A 15230-nucleotide genomic window follows, 5' to 3' on the forward strand; every position below is an offset into this window, starting at 1 on the left:
CTCCCATGACCAGGACCCATCACTACTGATCGACAAGAGAGTAACTAGGGGTAGCTGCATCTCACCCTACTTATGGGGACAGTTAGAGGAAGCCATACACATGGTGCTGAAGGAATCTGGAGCGACACCTCTCAGCGCCTGCTCATTAATTTATCACAACAGTATCCCTCCCTAGCAACCAGGATGAGGACAGTCATCTGTGCTCTCCAGCCCTGAGAAGCCTGGCTGACGATCACAGGCAAGTTATGCAGGGACTGAATGAGGGCAGTAGTGTGCAGCCTTGACTGCCCGTTGTAATCATCGAACGATTCAGAACTAAGGCCACAGGAAAAGCAAATATGCTGAGCCTTAGCTGAGGGGCAGACACGGGGCTCTAAACACCTCTGCAACGGATTCCATCAGACAGGCAAACCGAGCACCCCTTGATTAGAACGAAGACTGACTTCAGGTGAGTATCTACATGTGTTCAGGAGAGACAAACATTTTTACTGTCGCTGTTTACTAAAGAGAGGAAATTTTAAGGTGTGGTAGGAAGGATGTGATTTGGTGGTGAGGAATTACCTCATTCTGTGTCTCTACAAACAGGGTATTCCTTGTGGTAGACGGAGGCAATCCTAAAAGGTTAAACAACCAGATTGCTTCCTCTGTCCTTGGGCAGAGTCTTCCACGTTGGAAGACTTTAGACACCTTTGGCAGGTTTTTCGCTAATTTAACCACGGTCCTATGCTAACTACTCCGCTCCTTCCTTCCACATTCTTCCTAAGGAAGTATTAATACAATTGATGAGGTTGAAACTTTTTTTCCAAGACTTTAGGGGCATTCTGTTTTTTTGTTTGCTTGTCCCCCCCCCCCCAGTTACCAAATATGTTGATCAAATAAGCTGCATTATATCTAGATACTCTCAAACTAATGTTTCTGGGATGTGTGGAGCACACATCCCCAAGTAATTGCCACCTGGCATTAGTGTGTTCCCCTTGTTTGGCTATGACAACTGCATCCAGTAGAGAATTCACTGGAAAGCCCAATTATCTGAAAGGAGTTTTTTTGGTATGTGTCAAGTTACAGACAAGACAAGGCCTTAATTATATTTTAAAACCTTGTTTTGAGTGCCCATGTGGATTTTATATTCCAGTTCTTCTGCTTAGAATAGCATACCAACCACAGAACTCTGCTAGTCACTTCAGGAACTTGTTCAGCCTCTCTGGCCTCAACTTCTCTGTCTGTATAATAGAATAATATTATTAGCTGCAGCACACTCTCATTTTAATACTTGTAAGAGTTAATAACACTATGTTGATGAAATGCTTAGAAGAATGAGAGTCACGCTTGTACCAAAAATAAGAGCCTAGCATAGCATGATATATTGACTCAATAACAATCTCTTTTTCTTGCAGAGAGAGAGAGAGCCTATCATATTTGATTACTCCCCCCACTCCCCACGCGAGGAACCTCACTAGGCACCCGGAGCTAAGAAGTCACTGGACTCCACTGTCGTGGTGATCCCTCCAGAAGAAGTGGTGAACGGACGGACAGACACTTAAAGGAAATCCCATACTAGCTCAGAACTGAAAGATAGATAGTTATTTATTTAGGGGAAAACTTACAAATCAGGATTCGATTCTCTGCCTGAACAATGGATGGAGATTAAATTCAAACAATCTTAAGGAGCAATCGGTGAAAAAGAGCAAGGGGAAGGAGAAAAAGGGGCAGAGGCAGGTTCTGTGTCAGCGTACATAGTATAAGAGGCCATGCCCCAGTAGACGGGACATCACAAGCTGCATATCTTCCTACAGCACTCTACACTGGAGTTTTCAAGTCTGAATTCCTAAACCAAATACACTTTCCTACTTGATATTGTTCAGCCATGTCTCTTGTCTCTCGGATGGTTATTTCTCTGGGAGACCAGTTGATCAGCGGTGGATCTGTCTGACCACAGCACTTTTTTCTATGTCAGCGCTCTCTCTCCTCTTTGTAGATTCTGAAGCTCCTTGAACCCACAGCCATGTGTCCTTGCTGTCCTACTAATAGAGCCAAATGCTTTAAAAGAAAACATTTATAAATGTACTTTCGCAACTGCATCTCCTTGTTTCTCTGCATCAAGAAGAATTTGAACCACGTTTTCTCTAAGTAGATCCCATGGAAAATGTGGGTCTGGGATAACTGGGGGTGAGGAGGACAAGGCCTGTGTAGCTCTTGTGTCTACACCAGACCCAACGCCGTGCCATGTTTTATCTAACTAAAATTAAACATTTTCAGAATCAATTAAGTACTATTACGTGTGCCAAGGCTCCCATTCTCCCACTGCTAAGAGCAAACAAAACCCAGAAATAAAGTCTCGTCAATACGCGAATGTCTCAGGTTGCTGCAAACTTAGCCCTAGGAGCCAAGCATGCTTCTGTAGGCTTCAGCTCAGCCAATCAGACGACAGACTGAGGAAGGGAGGCTTCTCTCAAGTTACCCAGAGGACTCCATCTGTTATCCTAGACCTTGCTTAGCAAGTGGCATGAGAGGGGATCTTGAAGGCACTTTGAAAGAGTTTTTGTTCTACAGATTCTTAACCCAAAGATTTCTATTTGAAGAGAAGCAGGAGAAGAGGAACAAAGCCCACGGTGGGTGAGAAAGGACGGTTGGTGGACGGGCATTTTGCCTGGTGGAGCCACCGCGAGGAAGGACATTGCTTTTCCAGCTTCAGCTCCTGTCATAAATGCGGAAGGGGCATTTCCTTCTTAATGCTCACAAAGGTCTTGGCTTTGAACTGCATCCTCACCAAAGCCATTTCTCGTGATGCTGAACCAGCAGAAGAAAATCATCTTTTGCATGGCCGGTGTGCTGAGCTTTCTCTGTGCTCTCGGAGTCGTGACAGCAGTGGGGACCCCACTGTGGATTAAAGCCACTATCCTCTGCAAAACAGGGGCTCTGCTTGTCAACGCCTCAGGGGAGGAGCTGACCAAGTTCATGGGCGAGATGCAATATGGGCTTTTCCACGGAGAAGGCATAAGGCAATGTGGGTTAGGAGCAAGGCCTTTCCGGTTCTCATGTGAGTAACAGTTGCACCTGAATTATTCAATGCTTTCTGGACACTCTTTCTGCCCTTGCAAAAACGTGTAGAGGCTCTTGCTCCGTCTATTGCAGGACTAGTCAAACCACCATGGGCCATTTGAAATACCTACTGCTCTAAGCAACTTCTCCCTTGATTCTTACTTTGTTTTTAATTCTTAGTAAGTTTTCACTCTTGGTATTTTTATTATGGTCACAAATAATTAGTTATTACGAAGTTAAGCTTTTTGAAAGCATAACCTTTTAAAAGGGCTGACAGGATGACTCAGCATTAAGGTATACGATGCCAAGATGATTGGTCTAAGTTCTATCCTTGGCACCTGCATAATGGGAACAGAAAACCAAGCTCCCCAAGTCAGCCTCTGCCCTCCATGTGCACCATGGACCATGGCGCTCTTTCTCTCTCTCTCCTATCATTCTATCTATCTATCTATCTATCTATCTATCTATCTATCTATCTATCATCTATCTAATCGATATCTTTGAAAATGAAAGTCTAACCCTTAAGATTCCCACGTATTGCTGATTATGCAGGATGATGTGACATCTTTGTTAGATACAAAGGGTGCTTGAGGAAAGGGGACCCCTGTAAGGAACAACCTTCGTGCATTTTGTCCTTTAAAAAAGGCTCTGTTTTCTTGCCATGACTTTGCTCCTTGCCCTGCCCGGCACCGCTAAAACCCTTGCTGTCGAGAATTATTCTCTTTCCATCTTTATCCAATTTGGAATTACTTGGCTACAAACGTTTTCAAACGACCTGATGCGATAACTGTCATAAATGCATGCCAAGTGTACAGAAAACCGGCAGCGGATTGACCTTCAACTCAGGTAGGGAACAGGAGAGATCGTGTGTCGCAATTTTGGCCAAATGGAAGTGTTAGCCACAGCATTTGTAACATGTTTATCTTGAGAAGTTTTAAGAAATTACCACGAGAATGGGCAGCTCATTAAATGAAAATTAATAAGCAGTTCTTTGCTGTATCTCTCGCTACACACATCCAGAAGTTGTTATTATTTCAAAGGGCTGGTTCGGAGCAATCTTAGGAAGACACAGTCAGTAAATTACTCTTCAGAAAAGGGGCTCCCAGCTGAGGCATTTAAGATGAATTATTATTTTTGCCTGAGCTTCTTTTCTCCTCCCGTATAGGCAGAAAGTGAAATTAATTGAATTTATTATTAACATATGCAGTGTCTAATTAAATTTCAGCCCTGGCCCATTTATATTTTCTGCGACATTCCGTGTATCTTGTAAGCAGCCACTTGGCACCGACCCCCAGTCCACATAGGCTACAGAGTGACAGGAATTTTCATAGGGCCCCAGAAAATCCCCTGAGGATTAGTCTTCCGCTTTTCCAGAAATTATCAGCGGCTGGATTTGATGAAGTGGATACAGCTACTTTCTCCGAACGGCTTTAGTTCATTAAGATAACTGGGTTGTGAGGGTTGCACACCTTGGAGGCGGGGGTCGGAGGGCGAACAAAGCCCAATACTGTGTGATTTGCAACTGTATTAAAAAAATAAATAAATAAAAGAGGAAAATAGATGAGTGAGATGATTTCAGCTTTGAGTCACTGACAACTAAGGGCTGAATAAAGCTTCTCACAAAGGAAGTCAGACAAAAGCGGGAAATGGCGGGGAATGATCCCGGAGGCCTTGTGTTTCTGACAGTGAAGGAGGGGTAAACGTGACTTCTGCGCAGCCTGTGTCAAAACAATAGCACGCTGTTTTCTTAGGACGTGCTGCATACGAGGTACTCCATGTGCTTTGCCTTGCTTTCCTTTGGGACCCACAGTTATATGTGTTCTCCTTACAGTCCGTGGTCTACTTTTCGTAGCTATCTCTTGCGGTGGCCTTACCTGGGAATTTATTCTAATCAAGTCCTCTATGAGGACTAGCAAAGCCCTGCAGGGTTCCTGCTATACCAAAGCCATCTCACAAATCCCTTTGATCTCCTGGCTGGCCTGTACATTTCTCCCCAGCATGATGAAGAAACACATTTTTGCTTTCTCTGTGATGACAGCCCTTTCTATACTCTAAGATATACATATTAAGCAAACACAAATAACACATGGAAACACACATGTTAAAACTTCATTTATTTTGGCAAATTCCAGAGAAATAGATGGATGATGTCTTTTTTTTCTGCCTAAGCAATAAATAAATAAAATTAAAATCTATTTCAGTAAAAGAAGGAATATTAGGAAAAGTGTGCAATCAATAACCTCTATGGAATTCTCAAAAAAGCACACTGTTAATACACTTAAGCACACATCCCTCTGAGTGTTGACACTCCCCGTGAACATGCTTTTGAAACACTCGGCACTTCCGAAGTTCACACTCCCACCCCCATCACGGTGTGGTGTATGGGTCATGTGGTCTCATTCAAGATGCCCCCTGTACCCAGACAAGAGTGTTTCATCAACTTGCTTCTAAGAAGAGAGCCTTCTGATAGGTGCTCTCGATGGTGAGGTGGAAATCCTGCTGTTATAAAACAGGAGTTCGAGGCCAGCCTGGTCTACAAGAGCTAGTTCCAGGACCAAAGCTACAGAGAAACCCTGTCTCGGAAAAAAAACAAAACAAAACAACAACAACAAAAAAACAGTAAGTGGCTTCACCCTGGCATCTCAGCAGAAGCTCCTGTTGAGCAGAGCTGGTGGCCTCCAGAGCCTGCAGAGATGTAGCTCAGTCCAAATAAAAATCTGAACACAACCATTCCCAGAGTGTCCCCTCTGCTTCTCAGCGCTCCTTTAGAAAGTTATCAAGCAGATATTGAGATTTAGAGACGCCTCCTGTAGAGGAGGTATGGAAACAATAACTTATCAAAGTATCAATCGCTTTGCGGCTAGTTGTCATGGTACCATCAGCTGCTATAGATTCCTATTTCAATTCTTTTGGATTTCTACCTGCATTCTGCTTGTCTAGACTTTTTCTTGTGCTGGGAATTGAACTCTAGGCCTTGCACAAGGTCGGCAAATACTATACCACTGAGCCTCAGTCTTGACTTTTTGCTTAGATCATCATTGACCGATAGAGTTACAACGTAAGCCCTGCTCGCCACATTAGAACATAAAAGAAAAAAAAAGGTGAGCATAACTTAATAATCTTCTTTAACCATGGCATCCAGAATAATATTGTGTAAACAGATAATCCATATAAAAAAATCATTGAAATGTTTTCTATCTTTCTATTTCTTTTGTACAACCGAATCCTAGTGGATGTTTACATAGCACACCTAATTAGGACTGGCCACATTTCAAGTGGCTGTTTTAATGCTGCTTCATTGTACAGCATAGATTCAGACGGCAATTTACTCTGAATAAATTGACTATTGACAAGGTCGATATCTTAAATGACCTTTTGCTTGGCTCTGCTGGACAAGTCTATGCGTGTGGTTTTTCTGTGCAACGCTTGTGTCACTTTCAAAGCCTCTACATCTGGTGTAAGATGAGAATGGAGAATGACGAATAAGAGGAGTTTGGCAGCACAGTGATGTTTGTTTCTATTAGGTGTTCCCTACCGACCGTGCTATCTCATCTCGTTACACTAAGAATCTGCCCTGTTAGCATGCAAAGTTATGCTGGGAAAACTTCTGCCTCATTTACTCAGGCTGATTCTCATCTATCTATGGGTCAGTGGTTCATTTACTAGAGGTCACTAGCATTCCTGCCCGGAACATGATTTCATTCATTATAATGAGAAAATGTTTGCCTTTGAAGGCAACACAACTGCTTGATACAGTGCTTCATCTTACGTTACCTGTAAAATTTTAATGATAATGTTTGAATGCCAAGTGCAGCCGTCAAAACAGAAACTGCCAGTTTTGAGCTCTCTCCCTCTCTCCCTCCCACCCTCCCTCCCTCCCTCCCTCCTTCCCTCCCTCCCTCCCTTCCTTTGTCCTCTCGCTCTCTCCCCCTTCTCTCTACCATCTCTCTCTCCTTCTCTCTCTCCTCTCTCTACCATCTCTCTCTCCCCCCCCCTCTCTCTCTCTCTCCTCTCTCCTCTCTCTTCTCTCTCTCTCTCTCCTCTCTCTCCTCTCTCTCTCACCTCTCTCTCTCTCTCTCTCGCTCTCGCTCTCTCGTGCATGTGTGCATGTGTTCTGTTTTGTTGGTTTGAAACACTACAGAACATTATCAAAATATGATATTCAAGAATCATATGGTATCAGTCATTCCTAGATATATACTGATCTACTCATTGCCAACACAGTTCAATGAGCTGGTAAAAGCATATGGAGTTCTTTTTTTTTTTTGATATGTAAAAAATAGAATTTAACAATCATGCATCCCAGCTTCCAACTTTAGTCATACTTCGAAAATATTTTAATTTGGGCTCTGTGATTGAAAATTTGTAAAAGCCTTGACAGAGACAGTGTACTTCATATCTTAGAGAAGCAGAGATCTTGTTCCAAATGAGGGATGTGACCCACGTTGCAGGGTGTATACTTAAACTACCCCTGTGAACAAGAAGGTAGCTTCTTGAACATATCATGGCATAGAATAATTGAGACTTGGGGGTGGTTGTGACCATGATGAGAACTGGGACTCTATCCCTTACAAGTGTGTCTCTTGTCTTTAGCTGGCTCACCCCACCCATGCTTCCTACAGCTTTCCAATGTCTTTCCTGGAAGAGCTGGAGGTTTTAATGCCCCACTAATGAAACCTTGCCCTGTCCCCTTCCTCTGCACATGGGATGTATGAGGAGATGAATCTGTGAGAGAAGCCTGTGTGGTTTCTCTAAGTCTTCCTGATGGTAGGAAGGAACCATTGCACATTTACCCAGAATGCACAGCCCCCTTGTCTTTTAGATTGGAGATGTTCTTAATCTAGACTAAGGCACCTATGAACCAGTCCAGCAAACAGACACCTTCCTTCTTTTCCATTGAAATAATAGTAATGAATGGAACAAATACGGGAGAAGGAACAACCTTAGGTTTCTCTCAGCCAATCAGCCTCCTGTCCCTCCTTACTTTGTCATTCCGCTCCTATTTCGACATCTATCATATGAATTTGGGTGTACACATTTCTGCTCTGCACAGAGAGCCTAATCCCCAGGAGAGATGGATACAGAGTACTCCTGAGAGAGAGTCCCGCCCCCAAACTGGGGCATCGAGCAGAGAGAGCTTAGCACAAAATGGGTTCACAGCTGTTTAGTAAGTGACTCTATCAGAGTCACACAACCTAGATTGGAGACAGATTTCTGCCACCGGCTGAGGCTCAGGCTCTTGGTGTTCAGACCATTGCCCATTTCTTTTTCTTCTGTCATAAAATGGAGGCAGAACTGGGTTGTTTCTGAACATTTCTTTTAATCTGAATGTTCTATGATGTACACAAAGATCTGCTGGTTTAGATGAGGTCCTTGAGGATCTGAAATTGTCCATCCAGCCTCTCTAGTCTCTGTCACTTGATGTCTTTCCTAACTGGCAGATTTTAGCCACCATTTTTAGAAGCAGGGAGTTCTGTGAGCCCTTCCTCTGGCCGAGTTTTTATGAAGTGTTCTGAACTATGCCCCACGTGTCAGGACCCAGGCTCGTTTCTCCATCGAGGAGATCTTTCTTTCCCTTTTTGTCACTCTTTGGACTTTCTATGTGGAAAGCAGCAGGTTGAAGAAGGATCCGGTGAAGAAAGGGAAGCTTTGGAGCTTAGCAGCGATGGGTGAGTGGGTTTTTGAGAGCAGCTGAGCTCATCAGTGCCCAGACACCTGAGCCAACAATGAGACAAAGCCACACAGTGAAGGCTGAGAAGTGGGGAGGTGCTCTTTCATTCTTTTTCTCTGTAGATTCCTAGTTTGTCCTCCATGAAAAATTCCCCCAATCTAATTTCTTATACTGAAAATGGCAAAAAAAAAAAAAAGATAAGTCTGCTTAACATTTCAAAGGTATTCTTTACCCAGAAGAGGTTCTGCCTGTTATTCTGTAAGCATTGGGAAAGGTCAGGGAAATACTTTTTAAATGACAAGCATCCATTTTCCCATGACCATCACTGCTCCCTTCTCCCATTTCCTTATCAAAAGACCAGCAGAATCAGCATTGTTTAGGAATCAGAATTTCAGCTATGTGGGCTAGGGCATAAAAGGGCTAGATCCCAGCCTCCCTGCCATCTGACTCATCCCTATACTGACAGCTGGGCAATTATTGTCCCAGAGAATCTAGAAGGAAAGGATGTGGATGAGAAGCTACTGCTTTGGCGCGTGAAGGGTGTTGTTCTTTTGTTATTTGTTTTTTCTTGTGGAGGTGTGGCGGGCAAACCTAAAATTCTAGACCATGCTGACTGCAAACTCATAGAGATCTGCCTGCCTCTGCTTCCTGAGTGCTAGGAATAAAAGGATGATTCACTATATTTGGTTTTGAAAGCTATTAAAAACTTTTTTGTTTGTTTGTTTTTGAAATGGGTAGGCAAGGCGTAAATCTTGGTTCTTACCAGGAGGAAAGAGAGAGAGGAGAAAAGAAAAGGTCATGGCTTCCGGAGAGCAGGCATGTTTAGCAATGGAGGTCAGCAAGTCCCAGGATGGTGGAAGGCAAGAGGGGGGCTTCAGAGAAAGGCCAGAGCATGAGTGGAGGAATGTATATGCTTTTGGCTATTACCTGAAAGAAAAAGAGATAGGAAAGTAAAAGGGAAGCAAGGCTCACATCTTCTGGAGGAAGTACATTATCTTACTAAGTAGATAATTAGTCTTCTCCTTAGCGTGTCTTCAGGAGAGTCAGATTTCCTGGGGAAGTTAGGCCCCTGACCAGGTGATTGGCAAGCCCTACTTCCTCAAGGGAGTCACTAATAGTGTGTGATGGACTTAACCTTTGGAGGGCCAGAGGTCGTCACTCTTTTTGACCAGGAAGAAGTATCTTTAACTTTGTGGGTCTCAACGAAGTCTAGACACTTCCACTCTCTCTTATGGTGATTTAAATCCTAAAGCAGGGCTTCTCTTTCTGGGGTGCTCAGAGAAACAGGAGGTGTTGTTCAAAGTTTACTCAGAGGGAGGGTGTCCCTCCTCAATGCCTGTTATCTGTCTAGCTAACTATTACCTTGTCATTCTCTTGGTCAAATATGGGGGCTGGAAGCATTGAGATATCACTAAATGTTCCCCAGATCATATAAGGAGCCAGCATGTAGCAGACCTGGATTCTAGTTCTTGTGCAGGTAATAAATAAGACTTTTTATTTTTTAAATCATCTTTCGGTTAGAGGAACAACAAAAAGATACAGAGAGTTGTTTTTTATTGTTGTTTGCTTGTTTTGGTTTTGTGGGCTTTTTTAACCTTTGTTATTTTTTTGTGGTGCTGGCGTTCACACTGGGCAGCCTTCCACATCTCGGCCTCCTCTTTAACACGATGCTAAAACCTCACAAGAACTTGTTCTTCAGTTCATTCCTTGCTTTAATTCAATCTCTAACTATCCAAATGCTGGTTTTTGGGCTTTGGAAGATAAAACAGTCAATCTGGTTTGATAATGAAGATCGGACAGGTCACGTGCTTCAGCCGAGACTTTGAGCTACGAATTACCTGTCCACAGTTTTGGTTTAAGGGAAAGACATCTGAGGACACTGTTGAACTAGCTGAAGTCTTTATGGTGTGGCCACTATTTCATTGCCGTGACTAAAGCAATGGCTGCACTACAGCAATTAGCGAAACAGAAGATGTTCTGAGTCAACCGCTTCATCAGGTAGCCAGATGTGTCAGCACCTGACTCACGCTGAAAACCAGGAGCAAGAAGACAGAATTAGAGTATCAGTTCACATGCTCTTCTGAGACAGAGTCTCACTGTGCAGCCCGGGCTGCCCCAGAACTCATTACAGCGGGTCTCAAACTCCCTGAAATCTGTCTACCTCAGCCTCATGAGTGCTGGGGTTAAAGGCGTGCACCCATAAACCCATTACACCTGGCTTAAAGTTTCATTTTTTAAAATTAAATAAACAAAAGTTCATTCTAACCTTAGAAATTCTGTATTTTACAATTTATAATTGTATTTTAGAAAAAACTCATATATACTTTACTAGGGCTTCTTGAGAAATGTTATGCATAATTCCTTTCTGCTGAAGATATTTTTGTGTAAGCCTGGACCCTGGGTGCACAGGTAGATAACATAGCTACACAATTCCGGCATTTCTACAGACAATGACTCATAAAGACATTTAGTTTAAAGCAATTCTTTGGTACATACACAATTTTGTGACTTATTAACAATGAAAGTAAGTTCGCACGATAGTAAGATGGATGTGATCATTTATTTTTTCATAAAGAAGTGTGTCTTGGCTGAATATTTAATGCGTCAGGGCACAGAGTATTGCTAACACGTTTCAAAGTTGATCGATATTTTGATTTCATGATCGTCAGTACTGAGATTGCTACTCTGTATACACATGTAGTACAAAATGGAAGAAGGATGTTTACAGTCTTTTCTAGAAATGGTTGGAAACTCGATTCCGATCCAAGCCGAAATTTAGCTAACAAACACTTTTGAAACGCAAGTCGGAAACTCAAATAGCAATTTTTAGAATCAAGCATTCTAACACAATCCGATCCAAAGACAAATTAATTTAATACTTTCATGCTGAAAGATGATGGCAGGAGAATACTAATAAGTCTTCGTTGTCCATAATTAAACCGTTCTGTGTTTAGTAGAGCAGATGAGCCCTATGTGGACAGTGGGGATGCCACAGTTTGCAGCGCACAATAGTCTGGACTAAGCCCTGGCATTCCAAGTAGTGTGCATTGTCATTGTGTAGTTTAACAGCTGTGCAATGCAAAGGGTGCTCATTGTGTTGTCAGAACCAAAGCCGAAATGTCATGCAACCTGGGGTTCTGCCGGAAACACCTCAGATGTATTACCCATTTGGTTTTGAATTAATTTCTACTCATTCAGAAACTCTTCATCGTTGTCAGGCCTTGTAAACCACCAACAGTCAGTCATGTGATCCCATAGTACGAAGCTGGGCACTGAGCAATGGAAAACTTTGCTTCCCATAGATAGGCAGCTAAGTGCTCAGAATAGGTGTGGTAGGTGGAAGGAACTTTCATTACAGGGTACGATAGGTTTGACTAAGCAAACTTGGTACCTGATAGACTGATTTATTTAGGGCTGGTGTTCTGCTCTATCTCAGCAAGTCATAATGTAGCAAAGTTCTCAGAAGTTACTGCTCCAGGGTGACTACACCCCTGCAGATTCAGGGTTCTGTTATCAGAGACACATATGTGCCAAAGCAGCTGTCACCCGAAAACCACCCTGGGTGACTGGGACTCAATGGCAGATGGCCTGCAGGTAGGCTTGAGTCAGGTGGGTGCCCTTGAGCTGAGAAAGAGTCAGGTGAGGTGCTTGAAATATCGTTTTCAAACGGTCCTGTGATACCAGCATGTATCCTCCTTTTGAGTACGGGGTCGTGGATTTTCATGTCGTCGGCCACAAAGCCATCAGGAGCTTGGCTGTGAGTTTGTGGGTGGTGGTAGGGAAGATGACTGCATGGAGCCTATGTCAAGAACATCTCTTTTACCCGATGTTCGTAATGACTGGCTGATGATGGGCTGAGGGGAAACCCAGATCAAGAGCATTTCTATAAAAAGAGAGAAATCTCCCCTCCTCTGATTCTCTTTCAAGAAAAAGTGAATAGCTGAGCACCACGAAGCCAAGTGGGCCTTTAAAAAATAAAAATGTCTTTTATGCAGAGAAGGACAAGTTGAGAGGAAAGGCGGAACCTCTGAGGCTACCTCCGAGGCTTTCATCTGAGCAGCAGTTGCTTGTCACTGCTGACATTATTATCAGAGGCCGCCTCTGTTCCCAGAGTCTCACAGATGGCGTTATCTGCATTCCACATCTGGCAGACGAAGGCAAGAGGGCTGACAAGACCCACACTGTTAGGACCAGTGTCAGTGGTCCATGAACCTGGATGCAGCTTAGCATCAGCTGGGGAGTCTTTAGAACAAGGGATGCTGCCAACGTTCCATCCCAGGGCTATTGGATCTGCCTCTGTGGGGCAGAGGCTGCCGTGTTGGGTAGGTTTAATGGCTCCCCAGGTGATGGCAATATACCGTTGAGGATTACCCGAGTAATGGTAGTCAGGAGAGGGGCCAGCAACTGAGGCCAAGAGGTCAAAACTGAGTTCGAAAGAGAGTGAGAAGCGGTATTTAGTTTTCTACATTCTGGAGATCTTCTGGTCAAAGGCAAACCGGGATCCTTGGCTTTCCGTCATCAAATTGTTTGTGTCCTTGAACAATCCGGTGGACGGGTCTCCAGTGAGAAAGAGAGCGCACTTGCCTCTCTGTCGTAGAGGCACTATTTCTTTGCACATCTGCCCACCAGCTACAGGTCCAGCTGCTTGGGCCAAAGAGCCAGCTCTGGCCCTGCTAGAACAGCTTTTGGATGCTCACCCCCACCTGTCTGTGTCCATGAAGCCACCTAGTTTGCAGAAGTTGGCAGAAGATCCGAGACATGTTCCCTAATCACGTGAGGTGAAACAAAGCTACCATTTTGATCCACATCTGTCTGCCCGCTGTGCAAAGCCACTGGTCCTTCCAAAGAGCCTCACTGGGGTCCCATTCCCCATCTGTTGTCGATAGGAAGATCATTTCAGACAAGCCATCGCAGAGAGTGTACAAAACCTTGCCCACGGGAAGTAGAAACAGGAACGGAAGCAGCATATCAGATGACGAGGAAAATGTGTGACAGGCATCAGGTAAGTCATGAGAAAGCCAAAATGCCAGCATTTTAAAAATAGTAATAGCCACCCACCTGGTGATGAGAGAAAAAGAAAAATTGAGCTACAAAATGAAAAGCTTGTCTTAATTCTTTTCACATAATCCAAGGACTACAGCGGGAGGTGGAGGCTCTCTGATCCCAGAATAAGACTTGTAATCTGATCACCTGTAGACTGAATGACCCCTGCCCAGTCCCCGTGGTTGGTTCTCAGACTGGAAAATGTGGACGCTCCACACTGCGCAATCACGTGCCACGATTGTCAGCAGGGCAACTCCCCTGCTGTTCTCATCAAGTTAAGAACTATTTAGGCAATTATTCCACATTTCCAAAGAGCTGCTACAAAAACGATCTCATTTGTATTTTTCATAAGCTCTGTGACCTTCCTTCCTTCCTTCCTTCCTTCCTTCCTTCCTTCCTTCCTTCCTTCCGTCTTTTCTTTCTACCTTTCTTCTGGCACATAACAGTACGTATTCACGGCACCGTGTGAGGCCTCAGTACGTGTAGGGATCCAATCAGGGTAAGGAGATGCATTCGAAGTCTTCCCTTTGATATTTTGAAATATGCAATGCACTTTTGTTAACCAGAGTCACCCTACTGTGCAACAGAGCATATTTCTCCTGCCTAATTGGAGCTCCGTGCCTATTGACCAATCTCCCTGCAGCCCAGCCTCTGGTAACCACCACACAATTCCCTGTTTCTGTGAGATTGCTGCTTCACTCTCTGTATTTACAGACATGGGAGCTGAGATGTTTAGAGATCTCATATATAGTAAAGGCAAAACTTCGTTAGTCCCAAACCTTCATAACGATAAAAGCGCTGTTCTGAGCAACCTGACATTCCCCCTCAGTTAACGCCTATATATACATAACCCTCACAGCAGCAACATCATCAGCTTTTGCCTTGGTGATTTATTATATTTCAGCCCTTTGTCACTCCTGGCAATGCTATATTACACATAAACTCAGATTAAATTTACCAAGTCCTGTTTTTGAGACTACTAGAGTAAGAGACTTGATGGACTAGAATCAGTAACAGATAAAGGGATAATGAAGACTTCAAGTAAAATATAAAAAAAATCCAGAAGCTAGAACTAAAATAAATTTTGAAGCAACTGAAATGAAAGTCATACTTTTGGGGTAACAAATAAAACATGGGTTAATGACAAGCAAGAAGGAACATATGTAGCATTTAGTAAAAACAAACGTTTTTCATTTCTTTTTTATTTGATCTTTTGAAAACAACATGACTTTGCCTATAGAATAAAAAAAATTCAAGCTAGAGAGATATGTACCACCAAATTCTCTCTTTCTGAAAGTCTCCTTACTGCCAATATGTGCCTTAACATTCTGCTGGAGCCTGGAGATGTGAAAGCCATTAGAGAAGATACTTGTCCGCTTACGGAATCTATCAGAAGTCTTTATAATCAATCACTTTGTCCATCAGAATGACCTAAGTTGTGTTTCAGTAACAATCCAAACTCTATAGATTTAAAAAA

The 15230-nt window shown here is 43.4% G+C and overlaps 1 protein-coding gene across 2 annotated transcripts in view; it reads left to right on the forward strand.

Moving 5' to 3' along the window:
- Nucleotides 1–2746: 2746 nt before the first annotated feature.
- The window catches only part of Clrn1 (clarin 1), a 34535-nt gene continuing 22051 nt past the window's right edge, over nucleotides 2747–15230 (forward strand). For both annotated transcript variants that reach the window (XM_057756847.1, XM_057756848.1), the window contains exon 1: nucleotides 2747–3037. In XM_057756847.1, coding sequence (XP_057612830.1) covers nucleotides 2785–3037 — 253 coding nt within the window. In that variant the 5' untranslated portion in view covers nucleotides 2747–2784. The remainder of the gene's footprint in view (nucleotides 3038–15230) is intronic.

Source organism: Chionomys nivalis, chromosome 24 (assembly GCF_950005125.1).
Source record: "Chionomys nivalis chromosome 24, mChiNiv1.1, whole genome shotgun sequence".
Classification (NCBI taxonomy): Eukaryota; Metazoa; Chordata; class Mammalia; order Rodentia; family Cricetidae; genus Chionomys; species Chionomys nivalis.